This window comes from Carcharodon carcharias, chromosome 13, assembly GCF_017639515.1.
Source record: "Carcharodon carcharias isolate sCarCar2 chromosome 13, sCarCar2.pri, whole genome shotgun sequence".
Taxonomy (NCBI): domain Eukaryota; kingdom Metazoa; phylum Chordata; class Chondrichthyes; order Lamniformes; family Lamnidae; genus Carcharodon; species Carcharodon carcharias.
The window spans coordinates 101,139,769-101,156,466 of record NC_054479.1 but is presented as its reverse complement, the minus strand read 5'-3'; the positions used below and the strand labels follow the sequence as shown (position 1 = coordinate 101,156,466).

General features: G+C 39.3%; 1 protein-coding gene across 4 annotated transcripts in view; it reads right to left on the bottom strand.

The window, feature by feature from the left end:
* lrrk2 (leucine-rich repeat kinase 2) overlaps positions 1–16,698 on the bottom strand; it is a 226,984-nt gene that overhangs the window by 29,609 nt on the left and 180,677 nt on the right. For all 4 annotated transcript variants that reach the window (XM_041203526.1, XM_041203528.1, XM_041203525.1 and 1 more), the window contains 6 exons: positions 11,242–11,388; positions 10,694–10,806; positions 8,720–8,910; positions 7,162–7,322; positions 5,144–5,314; positions 4,072–4,172 (listed from right to left, as the gene is read on the bottom strand). In XM_041203526.1, coding sequence (XP_041059460.1) covers positions 4,072–4,172; positions 5,144–5,314; positions 7,162–7,322; positions 8,720–8,910; positions 10,694–10,806; positions 11,242–11,388 — 884 coding nt within the window. The remainder of the gene's footprint in view (positions 1–4,071; positions 4,173–5,143; positions 5,315–7,161; positions 7,323–8,719; positions 8,911–10,693; positions 10,807–11,241; positions 11,389–16,698) is intronic.

Sequence of the window (16,698 nt, the reverse complement as noted above, 5' to 3'; positions counted from 1 at the left end):
CGTGTCAAAGACAATGTGAAGCAGTGGGAATCATGTGACATGGACCTCTGGTTTGTGGAACCAGTAATACTGCCTTGCTGGACGGCACAGTCTCAGTCTGCCACTTTACCATCTAACTAGTGTCACAGACATGGAGCTCTGGCCCAGGTTGGACTCCTGGCCCCACCGACGCTGCTTCAGCTGTAAATTCTGTACCATTGCCTACTAGGCTAATTCATCTCTGCATGCATCTCATCATGTGAAGTCAACACCACCAAAGTGAATTAACCAGCATTGGTTTTCAGCTCACCGGCCTCTGTAAAGGAATACCTCACTGGACATTGATTCTGGACTCTGGAACCCACATGAAACATTATCTCTTTTCTCTGTGCTCTCTGCCCTGTAAATCATTCTTGTCTCTATCCTTCTTTTACTGTATGAATGCAAAGGAAGCAATGTTGCAACCCTCCTCCTGCGATCTCAGTGTGTGCAAATAAACTAACCCTTTGAGCTCACCCTACCTCGAGTTTGCTGTGGGGTTATTAATAGAAATTGGATCACACAAAAACAAAAGGGTTGGGAAATATGACACTGCTTACAAAGGGGGAAGACACCTTTCTGTTTACGGATAGGTGGGAAGAGGCAAAATTAGTGCTGATTAAATTAACCCCCCTTTCTATCTGTAACACACCTCAAATTTAAGAGTCAAGTTTCTACTTATCTGCCTGAAGTCTAATGATCTTTTGCTCTGTCACCTAGCATATCACAGACCTCAGGAAAATTCAGTCACTGCTGGCCTTACCAATCAGGAGAGCAATCCTATTTTTTCCTTCTGCTCTTTTAAAATTTTCAATGCTTTCCTTCTTTCTCAATTAATTATTTAAAAAACCAACATACAAAACCCAGATCCCACTTTCATTAAAAGCCAGCATGCTTGTTTACAGATAATTTTGGTTAAAAGGTACTTTGAACCAGATGTAAATTAAATGTGCCTAAATATCTACTCTGGATGTTATTGGGTCAAAACTGCCCAAACATAGCAGATGTGTATTTGTAGTCCTCTGCATGCCTGTGTCTATAGGTTGTCAAGATTGTTGCCATCTGATCACCTTTATCTGACAGGCAGGCCTTCAAAAGCTGTTCTTGAAAGGGATTATGAATATTAAAAGAAACAGGACATTTCACATATTTGTAGTTTGATTTATTTTGTACTGTTCAATGGGAAGAATTAGGCTCCATAAATCTGCTTGTATAATCCATACAAATACTGTATTCTGTTTTTGCTGAGATCTGAACGCCAATTTTGTTCAGAAAAATATTTCACTTCAAGTTCTGTAAGAAGAATACAAAAGGTCTTTAATTAATGCCCTGTGAACCAATGGGAGGCAATGCAAATCAGGGGAAAACGCTCCAATGGTTCCAAAGGAAGGTGGTTGTGATTGTTAGAGGTCAATCATCTCAACCCTGGGACATCGTTGCAGGAGCTCCTCAGGGTAATGTCCTCGTTGCAACCAATTTCAGCTTTTTCATCAATTACCTTCTGCAATGTTCAGCACAATTCATGACTCTTCAGATTCTGAAGCAGTCTGTGTACATATACAAGACTTGAATAATATTCAGGCTTGGGCTGATAAGTGGCAAGTAACATTGGCACCACACTAATGCCAGGCAATGACCATCTCCAACAAGAGAGAATCCAGTCATTCCCCTTGACATTCAAATGGTACTACCTTCACTGGATCCTCCACTATCAACATCCTGGGGTTACCACTAAGTAGAAATTGAACCAGCCATATAAATACTGTGGCTACAAGAGCAAGTCAAAGGCTTGGAATTCTGTGATGAGAAATTACTTCTTGACTCCCCAAAGCCTGTCCACCATTAACAAGGCAGAAGGCAGGAGTGCCATAGAATATTTTCCACTTGCCTGGAGCAAGTGCAGCTGCAACAATACTCAAGAAGCTCAACACCATCCAGGACAAAGCAGCCCACTTGATAAACACCCCAACCACCATCTTCAACATTCACTCCCTCCACCGCTGGCACACAGTGGCAGCAATGTGTGCCATCAACAAGGTGCACTGCAGCAACTCACCAAGGCTCCAACGCCAGCACCTTCCAAACCCACAAGCTCTACTACCTAGAAGGACAAGGGCAGCAGGTGCATGGGAACACCACCACCTGCAATTGTCCCTTCAAGTCACACACCATCCTGACTTGGAATTATATCACCATTCCTTCACTGTACTGGATCAAAATTCTGGAACTCGTTTCCTAACAGCACTGAGAGAGTGTTCCTACAATAACATGGACTGCAGCAGTTTAAAGGCAGCTCTCCACCACTTTCTTAAGGGTAATTAGGGATGGGCAATAATTGCTGGCCTAATCAGCAACCCAACATCCCATGAACAAATAAATAAAACAACATATTCTTTTTTTTTTGCTAGTCACCAACTGCTTCTGTAAATAATTTTATTTGTGAATTGACCTGTTTAATAGTTTAGCTAGCTATGCAAAATGCTAGGTGCGGCTGATATTACTAGTTTTCTAAAGTGGCATGAGACATGGTGTAATTCTAAGTATTATCCAGTAGCATTTACAATTCATGTATGAAATCCATAACATTAATTTTTATGTCATAGGGAAAGTGATTTCGTCAATGCACACTACCTTCCATTGAGAATGAGAAATATTGGGGGGGGTGCCAGCCTGAATTATAACAGGAAGTTCTACATACCCACAACTGGATCTCCACAAGCAACCATGTAAACTACTTCATAAATGGTTATTTTGTATTAATAGAATGCTAGAAGCCACTTGGGCTGTTATTTTACTTTCAAACATTAGAATACATGTTTATTTCAATATAATTACACTGTGGATTCACAATGCTAAACTTGGAAAAAAGATGAAAGAAAAGAGAAGAAAAATCACAGAAGAATCTGGTCAAAACCATGCAGGAGGAAAGGGGAAAAAGTGGAAAAGCTAAAGAGCGCTGGAAGCCAACAAGAAAAATGTGTTATTTCCAAATCTAGATGAGTTGAACAACATGTGGTTTTGGCAGCAGCGACTGTGAAAATGTGATAGTTTCTCCTTACAGGAACTGAAATTGTGTGCTTTACTGTTTCCTAGCCAGATCAGTTCCTTCAATTCCTCCCGACTGGCCCCACTTGCATCACTGATTAATTGCATGATTTAAGAACATAATAGCCTGAGTGAGCAAACTCCATTTGGCACATTGAACTTACGCTATGCAGAGTCCATGTGTAATTATACATGTTTCCCTACCATCTGATGATGTGGCCAAGAATTGGCTTTTATGGGAGACTTTTCCCTATGCTGAGTGGGCTGGGCGGGAAGCCGATCGCCGCCTGCGATTGGCTGCATGACACAATTTTACATGGGCGGGCCAATTAAGGCCCGCCCAGCGTAATGCGAGGCTGGTAGCGGTGTCAGCGCCACCTGTGCAGGTGGGGGGAGGAGGGAAAGTCGGGGCCTGCGCGCGGAGATGCCTCAGGAATATTGAATTGATTATAAAAGTTTTTAATAAATAAAGTAAACATTTAATTAAACATGTCCGATCAAGCTGGGACATGTTTGTGAAGTTTGGAAAAGTTATTTAATTATAAAACCTTCAAGAAACCTCATCCCGCCCATGGATGAGGTTTCCTGAAAAACGGGAAGGCCAATTGGGCAGCATTCCTAACAACTTTAATTACTTTCTTAACGGCCTTAATAGACCGTTGACAGTCTGGCGGGCGAACAAAATATCAAAATGACGTGTGATAACATCGGGACACACGCCTAGTGGCAATATTATGCCCTACATGTGAACACAAGAACATGCTCAAGCACAAAACTGCCTCCTTCACAAGCGCTGCCAGTAGTGAATTGCATTTTACAGCTAATTTCTGCAAGAGTAGTCACAACTGAATCAATTTTCTAAGCCTTAAACTGCATACTACACAAATGTTTCAGTACTGGACAAAATTTCATCCAATCTCCATTTGCTGACAGATAAATGTCATTATTAGGTCGATTATTTTGGTGCTTGTGTTTAAAACTTAGTTTTCAACCTTTGTATGTTCTTACCTGAGAAGCTGTAGGCCTATCCTCGGGATTTTGTTTCAGACAATCATCAATTAAAGTCTGGACACCAGGCCATGGAGAACAGTTAAGTTCTTTGACCGGATCTAAAAATGTTAAAAGAATAATTAAGAAATAAGCATTCAATCATATTTAATTTCATACTCAGGTAAGTGATGGCCAAGAGATGTCCTCTCTTACAAAGGCCATAAAGCATATTCAAGCAAAATACTGCAAAAGATGCTTGAAATTAAAAATAATAGATGATAGAAATAATCAGCAGGACAGACAGCAACTGTGGAGAGAGAACTGAAATTAATGTTTCCGATTGATGACATTTTGTTTGGAACCTGGGTAGCTTTTAGGTGTCTGAAGATCTTCACTGGGAATACGGAACAGTTTGAGGTATGTCTTGATTTTGCAGAGCCAAAGCCCTTTTGATATTTGGGTTTTATATGTAACTTCTCCTTGCCTCCCTCAATTCTAGAAACTTCTGCCTTATCAAATAAAAGGCTATAGCTTTATCATAGACAATAATTTGTTTTCAGTAATTGACTTGATAAAGTGAAAATAATCTTCTGTGTATCAAAGCGGTCTTACTCATCAAAATTTTTTTGACTCCTTAGGCTACCAGCCATTTGAGTTTGATTAGGAATGAGTTTAATGATATTTACAGACTGCATCAGTTGCAACTAACTTCCCCTAACTCTCAAATGTCTCACGAAACCAGGTAACAGAAAGACCATTTTCAGCAGATATTTTGAACGGTTTAATTTTTGCCTTGCAACTGGTGCACGAGACACCGACTTGGGGTATCCCACGCCGCTACCATGAAAAAAAAACCTTAAATCACCAGACAACTCTATACAACAGTTTCAATCTAGAGGAAGGCAAAATGGTCTCTGTGATATGTCATGTCACGTTGCTGGGCAATATTCCTGCTCGTCGTTGAAAATATCTAGTGTGAATTAGCCAACATTTCCTGCAGAAATCACTGGCATGAAGAGGAAATGATTTATTTTTTTCAATTAAATTTATATCAAAATTGTTTTTGTAACTCACCAATTTAAAAACTTACCTGGCAATTTCCCCTGAATTGCCATTTCATCAAAGTCATTTGGAAACTTCATTCCAGTAGAGATCCTTTCACCATTAGTCATCAAATCATATAAAAGCAACCCAAAGGAATACACATCAGCCTGATGATTATATATGACATTTCCTTTTGCAACCTCTGGTGCTCGGAATCCTAACAAACAAAAGTGATAATTATGCAAATTCAAAAACACACAATCAAAATATTATAAAGATATTTATTTATCATTCCTTTAAATTACGGGTACACAAGTTTAGAAACAGGAGTTGTCAGTTTTGGCCATTGATTTCACTCCAGCATTTTATTGCCATTACAATTTCCAAAATCTCCATATAATCGTAGTACCCACTTTCCAAATAAACTTCTAGCTTCTTTTTAACATATCAAATGATTCTGTTTATTGCTTTTGTTGTATGATGTACCACAATAGTGACCATTCACTTCCTCAATAGTCAATGGTTTTCTAAATATATTACACAAACTCAGTTGCATGCTACAGTCCAATGCAAAATGTGTTTGACCAGTTCCACTGCAGTTTATTGTATGTAACACCTTGGTACCTAATTTATCCCTAGTTGGCAACAGGTTAGAAAAATAGCTAGCAAGAGAAACAGAAGTAGTCATATTCTGCAGGAATGGGAGGATTTTTTTAAAAGGGTAAATAAAGACATATTGCTGGGGCTAAGAAAAAAGAGGAACTATGCTCTCCATCTATTTTATGGTATTATATGGCAGTACTTGATCACAGTAAGATGCCCAAAATTAGAGAAACATTCCAATTTTCAGTACTAAACTGTTGTTCTTTATTTCTTTTACTAATACCTCTTGTTTTGATAATCTCAATCCAAAAAATAAGTGCAAAGGCAAAATAAAACTTTGGCTGGGAATTTATTTGGTCCCGCCCACCCCTGCTGGGAGCAGAAATTCCAACCGAAAGTAAAAAGGACATTTTGCTGAAAATTTTGCTAAATTTTCCATCCCGTCTGCTACAGGGCCCATCTGGTCTTTATATAATCATTGGCACTCCACAAAACATTGATTGATACAGGACACTGAATTTATGGGTACAAGCAGTTGACAGGCTGAAATATTCTTATATCCATAACCTTATCCTTTAAATCAAGTTGCATTATATTAATTATGATGTGATGTGGGATACAGAGGGCCAGAAAAGTTTCAGAAGAGAACCACCATATTTATGTGCAGTTTAAAAGACCTTAGGTTACCAGATCAGACTGGGAGAACTGTTCGTTATTTTGGAAAAACATCGACTTTGGGGCATATGATTGAGGTCTTCAAAAAATCACAGGATTAGATTTAGTCCAAGTGAATAATTTAATTGAGTTAGATTGGTTAGGGAGAACGAGGGGCATATGTCTCAAGTTTAGAATGCACAGAGCAGGGTTAGGTACTAGGTAAGATCTTTTTTTTCCCCCAGAGTCACGAACCTCCCAAATAAGTTGCCGATGTGTGCATAAGTGCAGATTCACTGCAAATGTTCAAGGAGCTACAAGTGTTCCAGGAGTGGCAAACATCTCTACACATAAAAGGTAGGTAGGGTCAGTGGGGTTTGATCCAGTCACTGTGGTCTCCTGGAGCTTCCTTGATCAGGGGTTGGAGAGGAATTTACCAGAAATTTCCCTCAACTGACAAAAGTTTTACTTTTTTTTTCCCTCTCTAAGAAGATCGTATGGTTGTGCAGGAGAAGCAGAGTGGAGCAGGATGGGAGCATAAGGCATTCAGATGTTATACCATGCTAAGATGGGACAGACTTGATTGACCTGCTAGTCTTTACCTGTTCTTTTTCAGGTGTTTATCTTACATATTCATGCCTATTAATCTAAGAAGTAGTAGGTGGCCCTGATAGCTTTTATGACCAAATGGCAAACATGCTGCATTTATGAACACAAAAATGTCAAGACTAAATTAAAAACAGTTAATCATTTTCTAATACAACATACTTCAGTGGATCCTCCTTTACACAACACATAATTTTCTACCTGGTGTGCCCTCAGAGCTCTTGATTCCCATTCTGCAGCAGTACTGAGCAATGCCATAATCAGCAATTTTGGCAATTATAGCAGAGTTAGGGTTCAAACTGAACAGTAGTACATTGTGAGGTTTCATATCCCTATATATTATCATTGACGAATGCAAATATCTGTCAAGAAAAATAAATAATACATTAACACAGATACAGGCAAAACATAGGCAAACACTTGACAGAATTTATACCTGGAAGTGATGAAGCAACAATCTAACTGGGAGATTCAGATGTAGTCATTAATCATGAGAAACCTTTGGTTTATATTCATTGCCTGTGCCTTGGCCTAAGATTAAGCTAAAGTGTGGAAGTCACTTCAGGTTATTAGTTATTGTTTTATAAAGTTTCAGGGTTTTATTCCTGATGTTTATTATGTTTGTATGACCAAAACCTTTCAGTGCTAGAAGACATTAGCCTGAGGATTAATTGTTAGGGTATAAGTACCAAAAGCAATCTGGAAACATAACAGTCCCATATCTAGGATATCACATGATTACCCTATGCCATTTATTCATACACAGTGTAGAAAGAAATGTTTAACAAACACCATAACAAAGATATCAATTTTCTAAAAGTTCAGTTTTATTCTAAATGAAGTAAGGTGAAATGGTTAACGGGGGTCCAAATAATACTGATAGAAATGACTTAATAACAACCTTCAAATATACACTATTTTGTTGTTACTTCACACTTCAAAAACTTGCATTTCAATACCCACTCTTCACATACAGAAAAATGTTAGAGAGCTTTTCAGAGTAAAGGAAAATCCACTAATTCACAGTAGTAGGAAAAACAGTTAAGACAGAAGAGAAAACTCACTCAAAGACCAAGATTTTCAGAAGGCATTTGAAAGCAAGGAGGAGGCAAGGCAGTTTTTGAGATGAAGGATCTATTCTCCTGGACCATTCCCTCAACAGAAGGAACCATACTGATCCCACAAATTACCCCTTCAGAGAGCCAATGGGCCAAATGGCCTCTTTTTATGCTGTAACCATTCTATGATTCTTTTCTACAAATAGAGGAACCATTCTAGATAATGCAAGAAATCTCAAATGGATTATTATCTTAGTACTAAGAATCGTACTGACCCCACAAATAAAGAGGCCATTCTAGATAATGTGAGCAACATTACAAATAGTTATGAGATTAAAGGAATATCAGCATATCAGATTTATATTTTTCTTAACTTTTTTTAAACAGATGGGCTGTCGGTCACAAAATACATAGAAATTCTTTTTTAAACAATGCCAGGAAATGTCGTCTTTCTTTTAAGAAATGAAAAATAAAAAGTTAAAACTTTCTCGATTATACTACTTTTCCTAATTTTTCTTGTTTATATCATGAATAATGCGTGCAGTTAACAACAATGATACATCACAGCTAAAACTACTAAGTTTTCTTATGGTGACAGACTTTATAAATCAAAATAAAATCTAATATTACAATAGTTTGGATTTTTCCTCCAAAATCTGTTGCTAACTATAGCAAGCTGCAGTGTATTGAATTATAGCTACCTTAAGCCATCAGCCACCTGTAGAGCAATCCGATGTTGAAGTGTTCGATTAAGGTGGTCTTTCTCAAGGTTAAGCAAGAGGTCCAGGGAACCTTTGGGTGCTAATTCCATTACCAACATCCGAGGTCGAAAGTCAGCCGCCAATAGAGACACCAAACTGGGATGATGCAGATAACTAAGAACTGCAAGTTCCTGATTATTACAGAATTGAAGTTTATTAATTCTCTATAGATAAAAACAATGAGGTAGAGTTTCCATTTTGGGTGCAATTGGCGATTGAATGCAAATTACACTTAAATTTGCAGTGGTTTTGAGAAGTGTTTTCCATCAAGTTTCTACTCAAACTCAGTGCCAAATGCGAAAGCTGCCATGAACTAGCATACTTTCAAAATCAGTTGATAGGAAAGCCGGAAAAGATCAGCAAAGGCTTGTGTGTTATTACATCTGTGACGTGATCTTGCAATGCAAACGTAATATGTTACAAGCAGTGCAACTAACATGCAGAATTCTTGAAGATGCACTGAAGGGCAGGTCTCAGACATGCTCAGTCATGTCAACAACATGCAAAGATTAATGTGGCTCCAGAGTGTGAAAGCAGATTTTTTAAAAATCAAGACAATGACATAAACTCAATGGAGAAATTGACTTTTTAATGAAAGGATCACAAAAGGATTGGAAAAAGATGTAAAATTGTGAATTCCAATTCAGGAAATTTGGAATTAAAATTATATGTAACATAACTAACAAAGTATTGGAGAATTTTTTTTTGAGTCCAGTGATGATTGCGCATTATATGCTGCACAATCAATGCCTTAACATTTTTGGATCATATGTTATGCAAAACAAGTGGGTGAAAATTTGCATGATAAAATCCACTGAGATAGATGCATGATCCTGATGAAATGATTAGTGTTGTTCTTAAATATGTCTAATCTCCAAAAGAGGGACTGTTAGCAAAGAATTAATCAAATGAGACTGCTATTAATTTCTCTTTATATTAATTTAACTGTATCCAGTGAATTTTTGATTGAAACTGATCTCACGACCATTTTGATTATCCCTTTGAAATGGACAGAGCCTGTGAAAAGATCTGGAGTGTTTGTAGATGGGAATGTAGATAGAATGGCACTGTATAAATTATTGTCTTTCAACCCCAAAGTCAGAGGGGTCTGACAACTGTAAGATGGTCGGGTGTCTCCAAAGTTGAAGGTGATTGTTTGATACATAAATGACTATATGCAAAGGCCACGCTAAAAGGTGACATCTGTCAAAAGGGCTATGGTATAATGTGATAGAAAGGTAACATGTGAACAGGAATGTTAAAATGCCAATGATGGTCTGTAACCCATTTCATCCTAAGGATTTGATTGACCAATCAATTGGGATATGAAATTCACTGACAGGGGACATGAAAGGTATGAAAGGAGCAATAGGTAACACAAAAATGCAAAAGAATCAGGGAAAAATTACATAAAATGCGGGTTATTGAAGGAAGGAAAACCTCAGAATTTGATGAGGTCTCATCAGCTGATCATTTTGCTGTTAACTTGTGGATTCTCGAGAATAAAAACTTATAGGTGCAATTGTTAACAGTATGTTTAATTATGGTCAATAGTTATCATATGCTTAATAAATCTGTAAATGTCTAATGATAATGCACTGAATCTTATTATTTTGAGGTGTAACTTGAAGTTTCAGTGCCCACCAGCAGCTGTATTGGGAATTCCACAGAGTGACATTTGGATTGATAATCAGGAGACACCAGGGCATAGAAAAGTGGGTCCTGCCAAGTATTGCATGAATAATCACAGCAATATGTTGCAGAGAAAGGCGAACTAAAGCGAGATATCTCCATAGAAGTGAAAAATCAAGAGGTAAGCAATTTTAATTTTTCTTTATACTTTACTTTGAAAGTACTCCTACAATTTCTACGAAGTGCAAATGTGCACTATGTAATGCAATTTTTATTACATACTTGTCTCAGAAGACGATGTAGGTGCATTTTTGACACATGTTTGTTAAAAATTTTGACAGCCACTTCTTTACATCTGTAAGTTGCCCGATAAACAGATGCAAACCCTCCATCACCTTTAAAAGAAAATAAGAAAGTTGAAGTTGACATTTTACCAAGTGTGCAGTCTTTTCAAGTTAATACTTTAATAAGATTTAATAACCAATTCCCTAAAAAGCCCAATTAGGTATGTACTTGAGCAGATGATCAAATTCAGGGTTAACGTCTTAATGGGATAGAAACTCAGTATGAAAACATTTTTCAAGCAAACTTAATAATCAGATCAGTCTGCTCCAATGTTCACAATGCAAAAGGTTCTCCTTAATTTGCAGTGCGAACATTTTCAACAAAATTTTATTAGTATAAACCAGTTTAGAAATTAGCAGTTGATGTTTCTCACATCATTGCACCTACTAAATGCATAGTCAAACGTTCCATCTTTAAGATGATTTAGTAGTTTTACAATTTACAGAAAGAATAAAACCATAAAAATCATCTGAATTAAATTTTACCCAGCAAAAAATCAGGCGTTTGTTCAAGCTTAAGGTGTTTAACATCCAGCATAATGTTCCTGGGTAGATCAACCAGCACAAGATCTGGCGCAACTCGTGAAATGGAAACCTTGTTGCTTCTATCAGTGGGACAAGTCAAAAAATCCCCTTTAGAAGAAAGCACAAAAATAGATAAGTATAGTTAAATATGCATTTTGCTACATTATATGAACCCCTTCCCCTCCCACTTCTACACTGACTCTTGCTAGGGTGTGGTTGAGAACAGATATTCGAGCGAAGTGTACAGAACACATACACAAAAAAATCTTGGTAGTTTGCTTTTTATTTAAACATTCCATACTTAATATATAGCTTAGTGTGATAACAGCACTACAATTTCATCAAGACACTAAAGCTCCAAATTGTTTAGAAATGGAATGCTGTTAAGGCCCAGGATGCAATATTTCTTAATGTCATCGAGCAGTTGGTCGAAATAGCTGAACACAGGTACATATGGTGGTAGGGGCCCCCTTGGGAGAAAGCCAAGTAGGATCATGCAGTCTGCACCTATGGCAAATTCTGTCTCCCACAGAATATGAGCTTCACCACAGCTGAAGAGGGGAATGCTCATGGAGCCTTCTCTTGTGAAATGCCAACTGTCCACTACTTTTTGCAACTGAACTGTAACTGGACTATAGAGCTTTAACTCTGACTGTTTGGGTGGCCTACAGCCAAAAGACATCTATAAATTGCTTCTATTGTTTAGCATGCAGGTTAAGTAACTACATGTAATAACTTCACTAGGTTTGTACCTAATTTTTTTAAGGCTTGCCTGGTGCTGCTCCTGGCATGCCTTCTACAGTCCACAGTGGCCAGGGTTGGTCTGATTTTCAGTGAAATGAGCAGGGCACTTTAAAACCATCAGTATACAATGATATAAGAACTGGCTGAAATGTTTAATGCATAAAATAAGACCCTAGGACCAAGAACGAAATAACCAATGAAATCAGTTATATTCTGGCTGGGATTTTTGGGGAGTTAAAGAAGAAAAGTCATGAAAATTACAGAACAGTGAACCTGACGTCAGTTACAGAGGAAATGTTAAGTGTTTATCCTGAAGAAGGGTACTGCAAAATACCCAAGGGAGAATCAAGCAAATAAGGCGCACCCCATACAATGGGGATAATTTATTAGGGTAACAGGGGTCTCGGTTGCTGATTGAAAAGCTGGCGAGAGACCCGCATTGCCTCCTGTGGGGAAGCCTTGACAAAATATGACCCAATCAGACAATTAACAAGCCACCAGCAGACCTTCTGTTGGATCAGGGTCCCGGAAGGCCCACCCTCCGAGAACGACCAGCAAATCAGAAGCTGAGAGCTCTTTTGTTCAACAGCGCCTCTGGGGAGCTAGTGGCTGCTGCCAGAATAACATCCACTGGATGCCCAGGATTGTGAAACAACCTAGGCCAGAGCTAAGTGGTAGCAGGAGGGATTTCACAGAGTGGGGATCAGCAGCATGGACTGGTGGCTAGTTCTTCACGTCCTTCCCATCCCTGCCTCCCCAATACCAGGTCCCTCAATCTGCCACTGAGTGCCTTTTGAATGAGGGAACCTCTGGGAGACCACAAGCAGCCAACACAAGTTTGTTTGTCGTGCTCCCTGCGAGGCAACAGGTCTGCCCATCGCTGGATAAATACCAGCGGCAGCTGGATGAGGCCCATAAGTGGGCACTGCCCACTTAAGAGACTCAATTGTCAGTGGGGCGGGTATGCCACAGGCCTCGGATCTTCCCGCCATAGACTTAATCAGTGTGGAGGTGGGAAGACAATTGGGGCCCCCCTGCCACCACCCCATGAGTAAATGCCCTCCCAGTCTCCAAACTCACCATGTTCTAGGGCATAAAATACTGCCAATGGCTTTAGAAGAGAAGAGATCATCTTGACGAACCTATGAGGAGATCTCATTGCTTGTGGGTTAAAGTCAGCTCAGTGGGGAGAGTCCACAAACTGTCAAATAATTTGGTAATTATTTTATTTTTGATCATTTGAAGAGGGAACTAATCTATTTGGAAATTGGGCTGAGAAGTACAACATAGAATAACAGGATATACAGCATAAAAAAGGCCACTCGGCCCATCCAGTCCATGCTGTTTTTGCTCCATTTGAGCCTCGTTCCTGATCTAATTCTATTAACACTCTTATCTAGCTTCCCTCAAATGCATCTATACTATTTCACCTCAACTACTCCCTGTAGTAGCAAATTCCACATTCTCATCACTATGAGAAAAAAATTTTCTCCTCGATTCCTTATCGGATTTATTAATGACAAGTTTATATTGATGGACCCTAGTTTTGCTCTTCCTCACAAGTCATTTTCTGGGCCTGCCATCAGTGAGCATCGTCGTGGGCAGGATGGGAAGATTTGGAGACCCGTTGACTTTTAACGGCTATCTAAACTTTCCAGTCCCACCCGCATTGATACCTGCCAGTGTTGGGGCCGCAAAATCTCATCCCTGTGTATACTTTATCAAAATTGTTCGTGACTTTAAAGACCACTATTCAGTCACACGGGTTTCTCTTTTCATGATAAATAAGACTCAGCCTGCTTCATCCTTTCTTGGTCTGTATAACCTCATAGTTCTGATATCATCCATGTGCTCTTTGTTGTGCCCTCTCCGATGTTCCCTCTCCAGTGCTTCTATATTCTTTTAATGATATGGCAACCAGAACTGTACACAATTCTCCAAGTGGAGTTTAACCAATGGCCAAGTCTAAATGAAGTTTAGCATAACTTTGCTACTGTTCAAATTCTATCTATCTTTGTAGAAATAAACTCTAGTGCTTGGCTTGTTTCACATATGGCCTTACTGACTTGTGCCACAAATTTTAGCGATTTATGTATTTGTACCCGCAGATCCATTTGTATTGCCTTCAGTATTGCTGAAAAAAGACATTTTGTTGAAGCTTTTCGTCTTGCACTCATCAGGACAATTGCAAGAATACCAATGGCAGGGGAGGCAACAACTTTATACGGTATGAGATGAGTCTGCCGATTGGTTGACTACTGGACTCTGATTGGTAGAGGAGTTGCCATGAAGAATGTACTAGCTAATGGTGACGGACAGTTAACTGCCAAGCATTGTTTGACATTTAAACCAGGCAACTTGACTCCGATTGATAGAAGCATTGCCCTGAGGAATGAACTAGTGATTGGCTATCACTTATTTTGTTTAGCTAAAACAGGTGCAATGAGTGTACGTGTTTTTTCTATCTGCAAAGAACAAAGGCCCTGTGTATTAATATATGTAGCTTCCAGTACATGCAAATAGGTCACACTGCTAGCCCGACTGACAACCTTAAATTGGTTGTCAGCACAATTTTTAAGCACACTGAAGATTATATAGCACACGTTGTCCAATTGCAGAATCACATCTAATGTTAGACACTGTGCTTTGAGTTTTGCAAGCATGGTCTGTACCTTGCCCATTGTGAACAGTGGAAGGGACATGCTGTTTGATATGATCCACCAGTCTTTGGGATATATGGCCTACACACTGGCACTGGAATCCATATACCATGTTACTCATTTGTGTGACTGGCAGGATGTTGTTTTAGCTTGACAGCAGCATCCATGAATACCACTTGTGTTGCTACTGCATAGTAGCAGCATGAAAGAGCTGGCTTTACCTGTTGCTCAAATTTTTGAGATATCTTGCCCTCCAGGATAATCTGAGGTAGATTGGGCATCTATCAGGGCCGAAAGTGATGGCTTTATGCCCGATTGTGATTTTGTGTGATATACAGCGCTAAATGATCTGATCAGGGTAGCCATTATCCTGCAGGATGTCTTTGAAGCGTCCTATTTCAGTATCATGCCTGCATGGTGAGCAAATGGCTTAATTTATGAAGTTGCCAATAAGCCCAATCTTATAGCACGTGGAACTGTCAGAATCCCAACATGAGTATTGACCAGTAAGGGTAGGCTTGCGTACACCGTGATAGAGAACCCACTGGTAGATTTCTCAACTAACACGTCAAGAAGAGGGAGTTCATTTGACTGCTCTTGCAAACATCTTTGTTGGTTCCATGAGAAATGTGTCTTCGATGGAATGACACCTGCATATTTCCGATATGCGGATGATACGTTTGCTATACTTAAATCTGTAGCATCATGTAATAATTTTCTTGCATGTCTCAATGGGCTCCATCCTGTGCTCAAATTCACCTTTGAAATGGTACAGTCAAATGAACTCCTTTTCCTTGACATACTTGTTGAGAAATCTGCCAGGGTGCTCTCTACCACAGTCTACCTTCACTGGCTAATACACATATTGGGATTCTTACAGCTGCACGTGCTAGAAGATTGGGCTCATCAGCAACGTCGTAAATAGGACCCGAGCTATTTGCTCACCATGCAAGCTTAATGCTGAAATAGCACGCATCAAAGACGTCCTGCGGGATAATGCCTACCCTGATCAGATCATTTCGCGCTGTATATTGCGCAAACTAATGAACGGGCCCAAGGCCATCACTTTCAGCCCTGAAAAGTGCCCAGTTTACCTCAGATTACCCTGGGAGGGCAAAGTACCTCCAAATTTGAGCAACAGGTGAAGCTAGCTGTTTCATGCCGCTGCTATACAGCAGCAATACAAGTGGTATTCGCCATTAACAGGGTACTGCAGTCAAGCCAAAAAGACGTTCTGCCTATCATACAAATGAGTAATGCAATGTATGAATTTCAGTGCCAGTGTGATGCTAGGCATGTAGGCTGTACGCCCCAAAGACTGGTGGATCATATCAAACAGCATGTCCCTTCTGCTGTTTGCAACAGGCAAGGTACTGACCATACCCAACCAGTCCATGCTTGCAAAACTCAAAACACAGTGTCCGACATTGGATGTGGTTCTGCGATTGGGGCAATATTTGCTAAATAATCCTCAGTGTTCTAAAAATTACGCTGACAACCAATTGTCAGTCAGGTTCACAGTATGGTGCATGTGTGTGTACTGGAAGTTACATGTATTAATAGACAGGGCCCTGTTCTTTGCAGGCAGAAAGAACATGTACACACACTACACCTGCTTCAGCTAAGCAAAATAAGCGATAGCCATTCACTGACTCATTCCTCAGGGCAATACCTTTACCAATCAGAGTTAAGCTGCCTGGTTTAAATTTCAAGCAATGCGTGGAAGTTAAATATCAGTCAGCATTAACTGCATTCTCCATGGCAACTCCTCTACCAATCAGAATCCACTTGCCAACCAATCAGCACTTTCTTCTGATACAGTGTAAAATTGTTGCTTCCCGAGAGTGGTATTCTTGCAATTGTTCTGATGAGTGCAAGACGAAAAGCTTCAACGAAATGTCTTTTTTCAGCAATACCCAAGTTCTGTACTACCAAATGTCTATATGAATTATACTTCAGTGTTATCCTAGTGTCAATGCTAATTATCAAGACATAATTAATCACAAAGAAATGA